The sequence below is a fragment of the Mustela erminea genome, chromosome 19 (assembly GCF_009829155.1).
Source record: "Mustela erminea isolate mMusErm1 chromosome 19, mMusErm1.Pri, whole genome shotgun sequence".
NCBI classification, from domain to species: Eukaryota; Metazoa; Chordata; class Mammalia; order Carnivora; family Mustelidae; genus Mustela; species Mustela erminea.
In genome coordinates this window covers 5234744-5250727 of record NC_045632.1, presented here as the reverse complement: position 1 = coordinate 5250727, position 15984 = coordinate 5234744, and the positions used below count along the sequence as shown (strand labels likewise).

General features: G+C 54.2%; 2 protein-coding genes and 4 non-coding genes across 13 annotated transcripts in view; all 6 read right to left on the bottom strand.

Annotated features, from left to right (window-relative positions):
• Positions 1-1049: 1049 nt before the first annotated feature.
• On the bottom strand, positions 1050-4785 carry RPL13A (ribosomal protein L13a). Its single transcript, XM_032323248.1, has 8 exons — positions 4692-4785; positions 3015-3087; positions 2564-2629; positions 2263-2364; positions 1977-2062; positions 1740-1799; positions 1344-1466; positions 1050-1165 (listed from the first exon to the last, which is right to left on the bottom strand). The coding sequence occupies exons 1-8, from the start codon at positions 4704-4706 to the stop codon at positions 1079-1081; spliced, it is 612 nt and encodes a 203-aa protein (XP_032179139.1). The 5' UTR covers positions 4707-4785; the 3' UTR covers positions 1050-1078.
• LOC116580369 lies at positions 1595-1681 on the bottom strand. Its single transcript, XR_004281622.1, has one exon. It is a non-coding gene; the product is annotated as a small nucleolar RNA SNORD35 (small nucleolar RNA).
• On the bottom strand, positions 1869-1939 carry LOC116580367. Its single transcript, XR_004281620.1, has one exon. It is a non-coding gene; the product is annotated as a small nucleolar RNA SNORD34 (small nucleolar RNA).
• LOC116580365 lies at positions 2139-2223 on the bottom strand. The gene has a single exon (XR_004281618.1). It is a non-coding gene; the product is annotated as a small nucleolar RNA Z195/SNORD33/SNORD32 family (small nucleolar RNA).
• LOC116580366 lies at positions 2885-2968 on the bottom strand. The gene has a single exon (XR_004281619.1). It is a non-coding gene; the product is annotated as a small nucleolar RNA Z195/SNORD33/SNORD32 family (small nucleolar RNA).
• A 461-nt stretch (positions 4786-5246) lies between the features above and the next one.
• The window catches only part of FLT3LG (fms related receptor tyrosine kinase 3 ligand), a 16897-nt gene continuing 6159 nt past the window's right edge, over positions 5247-15984 (bottom strand). The window contains exons 3-10 of one of the 8 annotated variants that reach the window (XM_032323241.1): positions 15642-15722; positions 14985-15051; positions 14115-14225; positions 13520-13573; positions 13129-13272; positions 12569-12707; positions 8675-8856; positions 5724-5947 (exon numbers count right to left, since the gene is read on the bottom strand). In XM_032323241.1, coding sequence (XP_032179132.1) covers positions 5741-5947; positions 8675-8856; positions 12569-12707; positions 13129-13272; positions 13520-13573; positions 14115-14225; positions 14985-15051; positions 15642-15722 — 985 coding nt within the window. In that variant the 3' untranslated portion in view covers positions 5724-5740. The other 7 variants (XM_032323246.1, XM_032323239.1, XM_032323240.1 and 4 more) reach the window with 7 other exon arrangements.

Genomic DNA, 15984 nt, shown 5'->3' with positions numbered 1-15984 from the left:
ACCTCAGGCAGGGAAGCTTTGGACTCCGTTTCGGCTTAGGTCATCCCAGGGTGGACTGAGCCCTGCCTTGGGTTCTGTGCTGGGCATTGAGGCGCTTGATTCCGTCTCCCCCTCCACCATGTCTCTAAGAAGACTAGCTTTCCTCTTCTGAAGCATTAGATTTCACATTCCCATCCCCACTGCCTAATGCTACTCACCTCCCGGTTTCTTCACACAATGCCCAGACCACTGGATGTGGCACCAAGACCAGAACAGCTCACCTACCCTTCAAGGATGGGACTGGTTTTAAGATGACAATTCCATACTTTGCAGCTGAATTAGTGAGAGTTAAGGTCCACTGGGCAACCTCAGGCCATGACGGTTTTGAGAAACAAACCTATACAGGATTCTGAAGGAAATTCCTTATGTGGTAGATAAAAACTCCACAGACAGGTCATAATCCAACCACGGCAGAAAGTGACCCGAGCAGGGCTCCCTTTGCTTGTTGCCAAAGGCCTGCCTCCATAGCAGACACACACAGCAAAGACGCCAAATTTCTTTAAAAATAATTTATTAGTTTTGGATCACAAAATACAGGGAAAGCACAAGGGCAGTGCCTGTGAGCCCTTGGCTGTACTTCCCAGGCTACGCGTCTGGAACCACCGCTGTACAACCCTAGGCTTGGCCCCAGCGCCCTCACACCCTAACAGCTGCAGAGTATTAGCACCCAAGCCTGCGGCAAGTTCAAACACACCCACATTCACAATGCAGGGCTCCCCTCCAATCATTTTCCAATCTCTCTAAGCAAACACTGAAATAGCTGTTCCGACTATCAATTTCATTGAACTGTCAGGAAGGAGTAGATCACAGGCAATTATGCCTCAAAGCTCTTAAAGAGGTTTTTTTTTCCTCCACCTTTTAAGAAGGCTTTTCTTAACAGAAATGACTAAAACCCTTTCTGTGTTCCCAGCATTCTAAGCCCCAGGCTGCCTGTGGCTTGAGGACAGCAGCCCCGGGGAGTTCCCCATATCCTAGGGCGGCGATGGAGGAAGGGCAGGCCAGGCCAAGCATGAGGAACAAACAGTCAATTTTATTGGGCTCAGACCAGGAGTCCATGGGTCTTGAGAACCTCTGTGTATTTGTCAATTTTCTTCTCCACATTCTTTTCGGCCTGTTTCCGTAGCCTCTGTGGGGTGAAAAGGACAGATGGTGGTCAATTGCTGCTGCCCAGGAACCCACTTGTACTCTGCCCCAAGCTGGGCCTCGAGCAGAGGCCCCTTGGACCAAAGACACTGTGTCCAGAGAGTTCACCCGCAAGGCCCTGCCCAGGAGTGTGGTGCCCTCAGGTTCTGGCCCATCCTTACCATGAGCTGCTTCTTCTTCCGATAATGCATCTTGGCCTTCTCCTTTCTCTTCTCCTCCAGGGTGGCTGTTACTGCCTGGTACTTCCAGCCAACCTCATGAGCCAAGCGCCCCAGGTAAGCAAACTATGGGGGAGGGAGAAGAAGTCCTGAGCAAGGGGGCCAGGGCGGCTATGGGAGAGGGAGCAGACAAGCTGTCCTATAGGACCCAACTTTCCCCAGCAGAGACACACCCACCCGCAGAGACAGTGCCCCTGCTGGCATCAGCTGAGCCATAGGCATTATCGGCACCGCCCACAGTGGCATCCGCAGACCATCGTGAGAAAGAGCCATCATCTGCCAGTCTCGGGCCTCAAGGCTGTCCCCTAGCAAGACAACGTGGTGAAACCTGGAACTCACCTTCCGTGTAGGCTTCAGGCGCACCACCTTGAGGGCAGCAGGAACCACCATCCGCTTTTTCTGTTGGAGAAGGAGAGGGGCTTAAGAGCCCTGGAGTAAGGGACAGGCAAGGCAGAAGGCTGGCTGGAGCAGCGTCTCAGCCAGGGCTGTTCTCATGAGGGTCAAACAATGTAGGTACAACTGCAACATCACGGACGCCAGACACACGAATGCTGCGCAGCCGGCCGTCGAGCTCACCTTGTCGTAGGGCGGCGGGATCCCATCGAACACCTTGAGGCGGTCCAGGGCAGCCTGGCCTCGCTTGGTCTTGTGCGGCAGCATGCCTGTTGGTGGGAGGCACAGCAGGCTCGCTCTGAGGGGCTCACAAGGACCCCACCTCACCCCCCAACAGGTAGAGGGGTGGCCTCAGATGGTAGTGCATGTGGAGTCATCTCATGGTCTGGGAACTCGAACACAGGTGGGAGAAGTCCTCATCACTGGCCACCCATCCCACCGCCCCTTGCAGTCCTCAGGCCCAGCTCACCTCGCACGGTCCGCCAGAAGATGCGGCTGGGTGCTCGGAAGTGGTAGGGGCCGCGGGATGGGTTGGTGTTCATGCGCTTGCGGAGGAAGGCCAGGTACTTCACTGGGGAGAGAGAGCGTGCGAGGCCTCAGCCCCCAGCCACATGCTAACTTCTTCAACACACACATCCATACTCCCAAGGGCCTGTTAGGGAACGCAAATGAGCACTTCCCACCACTAGTGGGCTCACTTTTGGAGCCAATGAAGGCCAAGAATCTCCCAGGTCCACCCTCTCCAGCCCTTCTCCCAGGACCTAACTTACACTTGTTTCTGTAGAAATTGCCAGAAATGTTGATGCCCTCACAGCGCACAACTACAACCTTCCGGCCTAGAGGAAAAGGAAAGTGAGGCAAATAAGGACAAAGACTAGGAAGCCACCCAAGGGCTCTACCTACAAACTGGCCACCATCCATCTGCCCAGCTACTGCTGTGAACCAGAAACAGGGTTCTGTCCGTGTGGAGCTGACCACATGCACAAGAAACCCAAGACCCCAGCAGAGCTCGATTTGTGCTTAAATTAACAGCGTGATGGAAAATAATTTTCCATCTCAGAGCCCCAGATCCCAGGAGAGGGGGTAGGTGCCGGGTCTCAGAGCGGTGCATGGGATTGATCTCACAGTCGTGAGACTCAAACGAAAGATGGTGATTGTTGCTCATCACTGACCGCTGGTTGGGACTCATGACCAGGGGAGCGGAGGACAGAGCAGACTTACCTAGAAGCACCTGTTTAGCCACGATGGCCGCCAGGCGGCCCAGGAGATGGCCTCGGCCATCAAGCACCAGGACCTGGTGGAAATAAAGTGAAACTGCTTAGATGCAACCTCAGGTTTTACTCCCCCCCAACCCAAACCAAGCATGGCTTTTTACTTGTTTCTTTCACCATATCCCTCAATGTACCTCTTACCCATGAACAGCCCTGGAAACTAGGACTCAAGGTCCACTGTACAGATGTGGCCAAGAAAGCAAATGGCTGACTCACAATTTCAGTGAACAGAATAAAACAAGGGCCTTTCCGCACATCTCAGCTGCCTGAAGGGCCGGAATTCTTAAGCCCCAATTATATTCAAGGGTGAGAGGATGCGCTGGAATTTGAACAAAGGTTGGCAACACTCTGTCCTTCGATCCAGCTAGAATGTGTAATCCCTGATCCAAGTTGTGGAATCCCAACAGGCTAATTCTCTCAAGAGTACAGTACGATCAGTAAAGGAACAGGTTCAGCATAGGCGAGGCCCTGCAGAATAGCCGGGAGCATCTCCTCTACCTTACGCTGTATTCAGCTCTGGATCCCTGACTGCTCAAAACCAAATCCTCAGCTTCTTCACGAGTCATGTCCCCACTCTTACCCAGCGCTTGTTAAACACTTGTGATTGTTGGAAGGCAGAAGGGTACAGAATCTAAAGCCAGAATTCCTGACAATGTGACTTTGGCTAAAAATCTCCAGCCTCCTCACCTGGAAGATGAGGATAACAGTATCTGCCTCAGGAACATTTTGCTAAGTCAACCGAATGACACCAAACACAAAGCCAACTGTACCAGGTACTCAGTGAGGGCACAGAACACGTGTTCCGAGAACTCTACCACCTTCCCGACTCCACTGTCGTGCCTCTTCCTTCCTCTACCGCTGGGCCTCATTACACCCAATTCCCACGGACACCCTTTTCCCCAGCCATCCCTTCCCCTGCACGGAAGAAATCAGACGAGGAGTCCAGGAACTAGGAGCCAAGCTTCTGCTGCTTGCAGAAGCAGCTTGGGGTAATTACCCACCTCGAGGGCCCCCAAGTTTTATCAGCTCTCTCGCCTTTAAAGCATCCGTCAGCCCCAACGAACAAGGGAAGACTAGCAACGCGTTCCTGGTCGTCCTGTAGGCAGGAACTCGGAAACCACCGGGTAAGATCTCCCACCACACCGACCAGAGCTGCAGGGCACGGACCAACACTCCCACGAGGGTGAAGTGACGCGGGCCTGGGGCAGGGCGGGAGCGGCCTCCATTTTGGCCGATTCTCGGTCTACTTTATCACCTCAAGGCCTCCCAGGCGCTTCCCGCGCGCTTCCTCGCTGCTGTGGACACACGGGCCCGATTCAGCCAAGGCTTGGCTGAGAAAAAGGCAAACGAGGCCTAATTTTAAAGTAACTCTCCTCGTCTTGGGAACCCCCACAGTCGCCCGAAGAAGAAATGATGCCGCGTATTAGTCAGCCCCGGGTCAAAGAAAACGTCGCGGTATTTTCCTATTCCACTGCTACAGACTTCTTTTAGGCCCAAAGCCTCACTTTTCGCTCAATTATCGAGTTTAGGTTTCAGAACGCACCTACGAGGGAAAAGAGGGCCCAACCTTGCTCCGGCCTGGAACCCACCCCGCCCCACGCCTCCCCGGCCCGCGCGGAGCCCGCACCTGCCCCTCCGCCATCTTCGGCAGCCGCCTGGGAAAGGAGGAAGGTTCGGCGCAGGGTTTCTTATCCCTTGAAACAGGGGCGGAGGAAGTGACGCCGCAGGGGCTGTACGGGCAGCTTTCCGTCTTCTCATTGGCCCAAGTGTCTCGCGCGTGCGCAGAGGGGCCCCGCTAGAAGGCGGTTCGTCTTCTAATTGTCCAATCCGGGTTCAATCCTTCTCGTCGGCTCTTAGGTGTCCATTGGTGTGCCGGGCGAGAGATCACGTGGTGTAGGAAGCGGCTCTACTGAGGCGGGGCTGGCCCGCCTTGGCCGCCATATTTTTGAGGGGCTGCTAATCTCTCGGGGGTTGCCGGGGTGTCTGCGGTGGAGGGATGCGCCGTCACTCGCTAAAGCGACAGCAGGCTGCAGGGCTCGTGGTGGCCCGCAGGGGGCAAGTGGGCTCTCCCTTCAGCGCTCAGTCTGGGCTTAAACGTCTGGATTCTGGTGCCTGCTCTGCCTCCTCCTGACCTGGGCGAACCCCGGCCCTGTGTGGGGCTCAGTATCCCCATCTGTAAAACAGGTGGAAGTAGGTTTCCCTATGAGATCTAAGAGTGTGCGAGGGAGTGACTTCCAGATGACTGCTGGGTCTTCTCTTCGACTGTACCCCTTGCCTCGGATGGCCCCCCTCCAGCCCTACCTTCTCAGATCTGACCTCTAACAGTCCCAGGACTTTTTGGCTCAAGAGTCCTTTCCTCCAAAGCGCGTCCTGGGATCTCGGGCTGGGTCAGGTCACCCGCCGCGGGCTCCCGGAGTGCCTGGACTGCTGACATTAGAACGTGTGTCCTGCTCAACCGCAGCTCCCTGGGTTGCGAGTCTTCTCCCGCATAGATCAGGAGCCCTGAGAGGCGAGCTTCTGACGCGGTCAGGGTCAGCGCTGCAACGCACTGGCTCAGGCCCCTGTCGGGGGTCTCTCGGTACCGGATGAAACTTTGCATTAACAGAAAAACCAGGACTCACACCCCCTGTCCCATCTACAGACAGTACCTGGCCAGAGCTGGTAGAAAAGGATAATTTATATACAGTTTCCTGGGGACAAGGACTTTGTACAGATAGGGATAGTTGGGGCTGGGGCTGTGGGCTGGTGTTGCCTCCATCCTGGGGAGAGAGTGAGCGGGGCAGCGCTGTCGAGGAAGGGACCAGTCTCTAGCTGACTTCCTCGGAGTTCCAGCTCTGTGTCCTCTGGCAGGTGACTCGTCTCGCTGGGCCTCAGTGTCCTCCTCTGTAAAATGGGATGATAGATGTGTCCGTCTCACTGGGCCCTCTGGGGATCCGTGGACAGAGGAGAGCACCAAGCTCAGCGCTCTGCACAGACTCAGTACTACAAACAATTCCATTTCCAGTGAGTGCCCACTATGTGTCGTGGCATCACTGTCCAAGAGAACTTTGCAGAGTTCTGCAAAGATGGAACCTGTGAGATCCGCGCTCTCCCACACAGCCACCCAGCAGCCACGTGGGAATACTGAGCACCCCAAATGTGCCCACGGTAACTGAGGAGCTGAGTTTTACATTTTACCTAATTTAAACTTAAACTGGTAGTGTGCTTATTAGAAGAGCAGGAAAGCAGAGTGGACAGGAGCAAGGATATGAGGAAAACTTCCCAACTGGCTACCCTTTCCCAAAAAAATTGTAATAAAAATTACTGTACAGAAACAAGTGCTGAAATGAAAAATCACTTCAACTTAGAAACTGATCCTGGGGGTCCCTGGGTGTCTCAGTCAGTTAAGCATCCGATTCTTGATTTTTCGGCTCAGGTCATGATCTCAGTGTTGGGGGACTGAGTCCCACAGGTGTGGAGCCTGCTTAAGATGATCTCTCTCTCTATCCCCCCAATCCCCCCAAAGGAAAAAAGAAACTGATCTTGGGTACTTGGAAAACTTGTTTCTTTCTCCTTTTTTTGAAAACTTTTGTTTCAAAACTTGAGCAGGTCAGTCTACTTTTGCAAATGTAAATTTCAAGAACTCTAAGTAGAGGGGAAGTTATTTGTTTTCTTTGTTTGTTTGTTTAAGTAGGCTCCACATCCACTGTAGAGCCCAAGGCAGGCCAAACCCATGACTCTGAAGTCAAGACCCAAGCTGAGACCAAGAGTCAAGACACCAACTGATGGAGCCACCCAGGTGCCCCTGGGGAAAAAAAATTTTTTTTAAAGTAATCTCTATGCCTAACGTGGGGCTTGAACTCACAACCCTGAGATCCAGAGTCACATGCTTTACTGACTGAGAGAGCCAGGTGCCCCAATTATTCTAAAGTTTTCAACAACATATATGGCTTGTGATTATTTCCGTTGTGTTCTCTTTAAGGGCTTTGCATGCACTTAAACTTCCAGATGGCTCTATGATAGAAAGACTATTATTAGAGTCTTTTGTATAGATAAGGAAACTGAGGCAGAAGAATGAAAAGCTTAGATTTCCAGAATGCCCAGAGTCAAATCCTGGTTCTGTCACTCATGTGCTCAGTGACTTTTGGCAAATTGTTTACCTCTCTGTGCCTTGGTTTCAGCCTCTGTGAAACAGGATAATCATGGCACCAGCTTCTCATTTAAATTAATTTGTAGAAAGCCCCAGCGTAAGGGCTGTATCACTGAGGCATTGTATGTGCCAACAATTATTGCAAAATGTTTCTTGTTAGAACCTTCTGGGCCCATCAAGAGCCCACTAGGGCCTCCCCAGCTTCCTCCTTCCTGGCCCACCTGCCTCCTGCCTCCACACCTGTCTTCCATCCTCACCTCCCCTACCTCCCTGCTGCCCTGGGCAGGAAGTCCCAGCTCCCCTGCTTGATGTTTGAGGCCTAGACTTTTCACACTCACACTCACACCCACCCCGGGCTCTGCTGAAGTTACTGGAACACCCAGAGCTTTTTCACACCTGGAGGGCTTTGCAGAGGTGGTTCTCTCCGCCTGCTTCAGGAGGCCACTCTCTTCGGGCCTGCAGACTCCTGTAGCCAAATAGCTCCCCTGGGGACCCTCACAACCTTCCCCATCCCCACTGAGCTCATCCTCTTTCCCTAATCTCTCTGCTCCCCCCCATTTCCCACTGGGCCAGACCCAGGGTCATCTGTGCCACCTGCCCAAGCCTGTCAGTCTCCAGCCCTGTCCTTTTTTTTTAAGATTTTATTTTATTTATTTATTTTTAAAGGCTTTATTTCTTTATTTGATAGACAGAGATCACAAGTAGGCCGGGGAGGTGGGGGGAGGAACCAGGCTCCCCACCGAGCAGAGAGCCTGATGCAGGGCTCAATCCCAGGATCTTAAGACCATGACCTCAGCCGAAGGCAGAGGCTTTAACCCACTGAGCCACCCAGGTGCCCTAAGATTTTATTTTATTTTTCATTTTTATTTTTTTTTAAGATTTTATTTATTTGACAGAGATCACAAGTACGCAGAGAGGCAGGTGAGGGGGTGGGGAAGCAGGTTCCCCGCCGAGCGGAGAGCCAGATGCGGGGTTCCATCAAGCCTGGGATCAAGCCCTGTGTTGGGCTCTCTGCTCAGCAGGGAGCCTGCTCCCTGCCCCCTCGCCTGCCTCTCTGCCTACTTGTGATATCTCTCTGTCAAATAAATAAATAAAATAAAATCTTAAAAAAACAAAAAAAGAGTCATATACCCCACTGACTGAACCAGCTGTGGATCCTCCAGCCCTGTCCTTCTTGATCCCTGACCCCTGACTCTGCCTGACCCTCCTCTCCATCCCCATGATGCTGGTCCTAGCCCTGACTCTGGCCTTGTCCTCTCACCCTGGACCCTTAGCCAGCCTCCAGTCTGTCCTCCCTCCTGGCCCCAGCAACCCCCACCCCTAACGAAGTCCAGGGTTCTCAGCCTGCTGAAGGGTTCACCAACATGAGTCCACACTCCACGAGCCACAGGGGCAGGATATCCTGGAGACTGGAGGCACAGGTCACCTGTAGCTGCCAGCCCCCAGACTTCCCCATGCCCTCTGTCCACCTGCAGACTCACCTGCTCCCCAGGGTAGGCTGTCCTCTGCCTCTTTCTCTGCCAGTGCAGGCACCAGGCAGCAGCCATCAGTAGGAGAGCCACGGGCAGCAGCAGCAAGAGCAGCAGCAGGGGGGCCTGAGGGGCTGGCAGGGCTGTGGCCTCCAAGGCCCCGGGACTCCTTGGGGGCAGCAGCGTGGAAGAGTCTGAGGCAAGAAAAAGAGGCTGGGTGACTGAGGAGGTCTGGGCCAGACAAGGGAAGGAAATAAAAGCAGGCTCGGTGCTGGCTGTGTGACCTGAGGTGGGCCACCTGCCTCTCTGTGCCTCAGTCTCCTCACCTGTAAAATGGGGATGTTCATTATACCCACTGGGTAAGGTGGTCATGAAAATTAAACGAGTGGCCACACAGGAAGTTCTTAGAACAGTGTGGCACCAGTCAGTTTGCATTTTCTTTTACAATTTGACATATGTATTTCTAGTGCTTATGTATTGATTAGTTTATTCCTTTTTCCTCCAGTGGGCTGTGAGCTCCCGGTGGGCTCTGGGGTCTTTGTGCCCTCTATACCCCCACCCTGCTGCTCTCTCTTCCCCTCACTTGCCAGACTCCAGGCACATGTGCCTCTTCACTGTTCCCTAAACATGAAGGCAGGTTTCTGCCTCAGGGCCTTTGCACTGGCTGTTCTCATTTTCCCAACCCTCAGCTATGTTCTAGCCAACCACCTCACGCCATGATTCGATCACCCTGCTGTAATTTGCCTGCATGGGGCTCAGTACACTCAGATCTTTTCCTGTTAATTACTTGGTTGCATGTTTGTTGCCTGTTGCCTCAATTAGCATGTCAACCCTACAAGTGCAAGCACCTGGGTCTCATTCTGAGCTGTGTCACTGGGTACCCAGGAGGTGCCTAAGAAAATGTGGTCGAATGAACAGTCATAAATGTAAGTACAAATGAGCAATGAAGCTTAATATAGAGGGCAAGATGATCGGAATTATGGGGAGAAAGTAAGAAAATTAGAGGGGAAGGTTTTTAAATATCTTTCTCAGGGGTGCCTGGAAGCTCAGTCGGCAGAGCATGCTACTCTTTACCTCACGGTTGCGAGTTTGAGCCCCACCTTGGGTGTAGAGATTACAAAAAATAAAAATAAAGATGAGAATTCGACAGATGCAGTACCAAACACAAGGATAGAAAGCTTCCGAATAATACCAGGGTAAGGTGGGGAGAATACGTTCACACAGACTCAACCCTGATCCTGCCAAGAAAATTAATCTCATTTTTTCTTTTCCTCCTAAGACAGGGTCAGTTACAGAACTTGTTATGGACTTGGCCACAAAAGTAAACTTTTCTTTTTTTTTTTTAAGATTTTATGTACTTATTGGAGAGAGAGAGAGAGAGCGCGCGCGCGAACACATGAATGGGGGTCCAGGAGAGGGAGAAGCAGGCTTCCCGCTGAGCAGGGAACCCAACGCAGGACTCGATCCCAGGATCCCGGGATCATGACCTGAGCCAAAGGCAGAAGCTTAACCAACTGAACCACCCGGGAGCCCCAAAGTAAACCTCAATATGCTGGGTCAAGTCAAGTATCCACAGCGCATAGTCTCTCACACACTCTGATGACATCATTTCTCATTGATCCCTTAGAGCCGTGGTCTCTGTTGACTCTGAATTCCCACGTGCCATCCTTGTTAAATACACACTTGTGATAGAGACTTAGTAGGGGATAGAGGATGTAAAATATCTTACTAATTTAAAAAAAATACTTTAAATCTTTAAAACAAAACAAACAAAATAGAATCGAAAACACAGTATCAGGTATGTGTTCAAATAGTACTGCTTTGGAGACATTTGGTTAAATATGATTTGTGATTTCAATGATGAATTTTTTTTTAAAGGTTTTATTTATTTATTTAACAGGGAGAGAGATCACAAGTAGGCAGGGAGGCAGACAGAGGGGGGCGGGGAGCAGGCTCCCTACTGAGCAGAAAGCCAGATTCAGAGCTTGATCCCAGGACCCTGGGATCATGACCTGAGCTGAAGGCAGAGGCTTTAACCCACTGAGCCACCCAGGCGCCCCTCAATGATGAATTATTTATTTATTTATTTATTTATTTTTTATTTATTTATTTGACAGATAGAGATCACAAGTAGGCAGACAGGCAGGCAGAGAGGAAGCAGACTCCCTGCTGAGCAGAGAGCCCGATGTGGGGCTAGATCCCAGAACCCAGAGATCATGACCTGAGCCGAAGGCAGAGGCTTTAACCCACTGAGCCACCCAGGCGCCCCTCAATGATGAATTATTAAGAATAATTTTAAAGGGGCATCTGGGTGGCTCAGTCAGTTAAGCATCTGCCTTTGGCTCAGGTCATGATCCCACGGTCCTGGGATCAAGTCCTGCTTTGGGCTCCGCGGGAAGCCTGCTTCTCTCTCTCCCACTCCTCCCTGCTTGTGTTCCCCCTCTTGCTGTGTGTCTCTCTGTCAAATAAATAAATAAATAAATCTTTTTAAAAAAGAATAATAATTTTAAAATTATGAAGCCAATAGCATCGTTCTAAAGGACTGATTTGTTGCTGTCCAAGGCTAAGGGTGGGAATTATTCAAAGGGGGTCAAGTTAAGTCGTGTGATTGCAGTGGGGATCACAAGAAGCCACACGTATGATAAAATTGCAAAGACATCTATGCTTTTAGGGAGTGAATTGTGTCCCTCAAAATTCATACATTGGAATCCTAACCCCCAGTACCTTGGAAGGCGACAGTCTTTACACCGATAATCAAGTTATAATGAGGTCATCAGGGCGGGCCCCTCAGCCCATATGACAGGTGTCCTTATAAAAAGGGGAAATCTGGACACGGAGGCGTGCACAGAGGGAGAAAGCCAAGTGAACGTGAAAATGGCCATCAGCAAAGCCCAAGGAGAGAAGCCTGGAGCAGAACCTTCCCTCTGAGCCTTGGGAAGGAGCCAATCCTACCGACGCTTTGATTTCAGACCTCTGACCTCCAGAATCTGACATAATCTACGTCTGTTGTTTCGATCACCCAGTTCGCGCTACTTAGTCCCGCCAGCCCTAAGGTACCAACACGCGCGGGCACACAAGTGCGCATGCGTCACTCGTAAACTGGGCATCAACTCTGGACTATAGGGCGGGACTGGACCCTGCCGTATTTCTGGTGTGGCTATCGTGCTATCAGGAATGGGAAGCATGGGTAAAGGGCGTCCAGGACCAGCCCCCCACCCCCTGTACAATTTCTTTGTACCCTCCTTTGAATCTGGAATGATTCCAAAAGAAAACGTTTTAAAAACAAGACCACCATTCATTTTCTACAAAAGTAACGACCATGAACATTCAATTGGCCCGGGGTGGGGGAGTGAATTCACTTAAAAAAAAAAAAAAAAAAAAAAACCCAAAACCTTTAAAAACCTTGGTCGTTAGAGGGACCCATGGATGGCTCGTTGGTTAAGCCTCTGCCTTCAGCTCAGGTCATGGTCTGAGGGTCTTGGGATCGAGCTCCGCATCCGGCTTTCTGCTCCGCGGGGAGCCTGCTTCCCCCCCCCACCCCCACCCCTGCCTGCCTCTCTCCCTACTTGTGATCTCTCTCTGTGTCAAATAAATAAATAAAAAATTTTTATAAAAACCAAAAAACCTTGGCTGCTAGAGAATCTGCACTTACACAAGCGGTTGCAATGTTTCTACAGGACAGGGCTGCCTTGGAGAAATAGGCAGGGGTTATGGTTCCCTTGTCAGAGGTGAGGAAACTGAGACCCAGCTAAAGGACCGAACTTGGGGGAACACGCCCAAAGTCACACAGCCAGTGGGAGCAGAGTGGGGTCTGGGCTGGCCAGGACAGGGTGGGGTGGGGGGTGTGTGAGGGGCTGTGGGATGGGGGAGGGGAGGGGGGCTGGGGGATGCTGGGGGGGCTTTTACCCTGCTGACACTGCAGCTCCAGACACCCAGAGAAATTCCTGCGGGTGATCCAGGGTTTCAAGGCTGCCAGCTGCTGGGAGGTGTCCTGCAGGAGGTGGGAGATGTTGGTCTGGACGAAGCGAAGACAGCTGGGGAGGGGCTGGGGGCAGGGGAGGGAGACGTCACCAGGGCTTCGCCCCCACAGTCTGCTCAGGCCAAGGGCCTTCCCTGCCTGGCAATGCCTACCAAGGGCCCTCCCTTGGAGGCCTGGGTCACAGAGGGAGTTCGGACCACTGCCCCCGGGGTTGCTAGCGGGAGAGAACCCCTCTGCAGCGCCCAGCAATAGAACCTGAGAAATAAACTCGGAATCGGTGCACTGGGCCCAGGACTCCCGCCCTCATTTAGTCTCTGGAAAAGTGCTCTTTCCAGCAAGGGGGTTCCCAGGGGGCCGGGGGTTCAAGCCCCACCTCCCCTGGGTTGCTAGTCAAAGGAAATCTTCAGCAAGGTCTAGCATAGCTTGGCTTCCAATCCCCAGGAAGGCAACTCGCTCCCCTAGCTTGTCCCCCAAGTTCAGGGCTTACCTGGAAAGCACATAAAGTGACAAAGTGTATCTCCGTGTTGACGTCCTCCAGTAGAATTTGCATGTGGGTCCCGGCCACAGCCTTGAGCCGTCCTATCCAGTGCTGGGCCAGGACCAGGCGCCAGAAGGCCCCGCAGAGCTCGTCCTGGGAGAGACAGCCCCAGCTCGGGTCCGCCCGGCAGAAGTGGCTGGGGGCTTGGACTGGTGGGGCAGGAAGGGTGAGGGGCTGGGGCTGGGAGTCCTGCATCCCCGGGATGGGTGGTGGGGGAGGGAGAGGAGGAGGAGGAGGAGGAGGGGACCACAGCCAGTCGGCCTACTCTTCCCCCGAGGGGCGGTGCTTCTCAAGTCTCTCCTTCCCACCTCAGCCCTAGCCCCGCCCATCGGTGACTCACGTCCTGCAGGTTGGAGGCGACGGTGACTGGGTAGTCCTGAAGCAGGTAATCAGACTGCGGGAGAAAACAGGGTCAGGCCGGGCTGAGGACGGGAGAAAATAGAACTATGGGGATGCAGAGGCAGAGAAAGCGGGGGACAGTGAGCCAAAGGGGACAGAGACCCACACACAGAGGGGACAAATGAAGAGAGCCAGGTACAGGGACCCACAGAGAGGGGGACAGTGGGCCAGAGGGCGGAGGACAGGGACCCAGAGAGAGGGGGACAGCAAGCCAGAGAAAGTGCGGGATAGTGAGCTGAGGGGCACAGAGACCCACAGAGAGGGAACCAATGAAGAGAGTATGGGACAATGACCCAGAGAAAGCAGGACAGCGAGCCAGAGGGACACAGACACAGGACACAAGGACAAGGACACAGAGAGTGGGGGACAGGGACCCACAGAGAGAGGGGGAAGACAGGGACCCAGAGAGGGGGACAATGAACCAGAGAAAGGGGACAGGGAACCCTAAAGAAGGACACCTAGACGGGGAGGTCAGTCCCAGTGACGGAGCCGGGGCCTCAGGCAGGCGCCTGGGGAGGCCGGGACATGCCCCTCACCAGCTTGTGGATGGTGGCCGAGAAGGTGGAGGAGATGGGGCTGTGGCTGAAGGAGCAGTCAGGGGTCCCGCGGAGGCCAGGGCTGAGCAGCAGCAGCAGCAGCAGGGAGGTCTGGGGGCGCGACACGGGGCGGGGGCGCCCTCTGTTGGCTCCACACGCACCCCTCGCCTGCGCCCCCCCAGCCCCCATCTGTCTCCCTGCTGTCTTTCTCCTTTTCCAGGTCTCATTCCTTCCCGTCCAGGGCTCGGCCCTCCTCCTTCTGGCTTCCGTGTCCCTCTGAGAGCAGCCTTCCCCAGTCTCCTCTCTGCCTCTAGGCTGGCCCTTCTGGCTCCTCTCCCCATCTGCGAGCTGTGCCCGAGGCTCCCATCTCTCCTTGCCTCAGCCCCAGGCTTTCCCTCTCTGCTCCTCTCTCCTCCTGTGTCCTGCCTTCCCGTTTGTGTCCACCTCCCTCCATTTCTTTCCCCCACCCCTGCCCATGTCCCCCTCTGTCCATGTCCCCCACCCCTGCCCATGTCCCCCACTCCTGTGCTGTGCACATACCCTGCCCTGTCCGTGTCCCACCCCGTCCATGTTCCCACCCCTGCCCATGTCCCCCCTCCTCTGTCCATGTCCCTCTCTCCTGCCCGTGTTCCCCACCCCTGTGCACGTACCCTGCCCCACCCATGTCACACCCCTGCCCATATCCCCCACCCTTGACCATGTCCTCACCCCGTGCATGTTCTGTTCCCCTGCCCTGTGCATGTGCCCCACCCCTTCCTTCTCTCCCTTACCCCTGTCCATGTCCCCCTCCTCTGTGCATCTGCTCTCTCAGCTCCGCCCACCTTGGTACTGCTCTGCCTTTCCCCCGCCTTGTCCCCCAGGTATACGCACTGTTGGGCTCCCGGCTGGCGCCAGCACTATCATCTCGGCCGGAGGCCCCTCATGCCTATGGCCGGATCTTGGAGGGGACAGAAGAGGGAGTCTCAGACCCTCACACCCCAGCCCCTTCCTCACCCGCCCCTTCACCTCCCCACCCCTCCCTTGGCTCCTTGATGTGGCTAAGTTTCCGCCTCCTACTCCCTCGGGCTTCCTGCGTGAGCCCCAGTTATGGTGAAAACTCATCTCCCCTTCTAAGAACCCCGACGTCCGGTCCTCGGAACCCTTCCCAGGCCAGGGACCCAGCGACCTGACCCCCATCCCTCCTCCCTCATCCAGGAGAGGGACCCCAGCCCCGCCCCTCGGGGACCCAGAGTCCATTTCTCCTCACGCACCAGGCTTGCCCCAGCTGGGCGTGGAAGGGGCCAGACAGGGTGACAGCCAGAGATCGAAAGCGAAAGGAAATTTTGGGGGGCGACAGTGAGCTGGGGTGGATCTGGCTGAGGCGAGGGGCGCCACCTGGTGGTGACAGGTGGCGTCCGACTCGCGCCCCCAGAGTCCTGAGCTGGGTGGAAGCTCTGGCTGGGACACACGACAAAGGGGGAGCTGCCCCCAGCCGGAAGCAATGCCTGCAGGGCAAGGAGGCGGCCAGCCTGGGGCCTTCATCCTTGCCTTGTATAGGGAATACTGGTCGGAGATGGACAGAGGCGCCAGGAGGAGGAGGGCCGGGCACTGGACGGAGTGGAATGGAACCTGGAAAGAGAGAGACAGAACGGGGTCCAGGCGGGGTGGGGGGATGACAGGTGAAGGGTGCATGTGGGGCCAACAGGGCATCCCCACCCCGAGCCCACAGACCTCCCTGCTGTTGCTGTTCTGCCCTGGCCTCCGGGATTGCCCCTTGTGACATAGCCTCACCACCATCTTGGATGTGTGGGCTAAGGGTAGTTTCTGGGGGGCTCCAGGGATCCTTGGCTTGTATCTGCATAACTCCATCCCCAACTCTGTCTTCACCTGG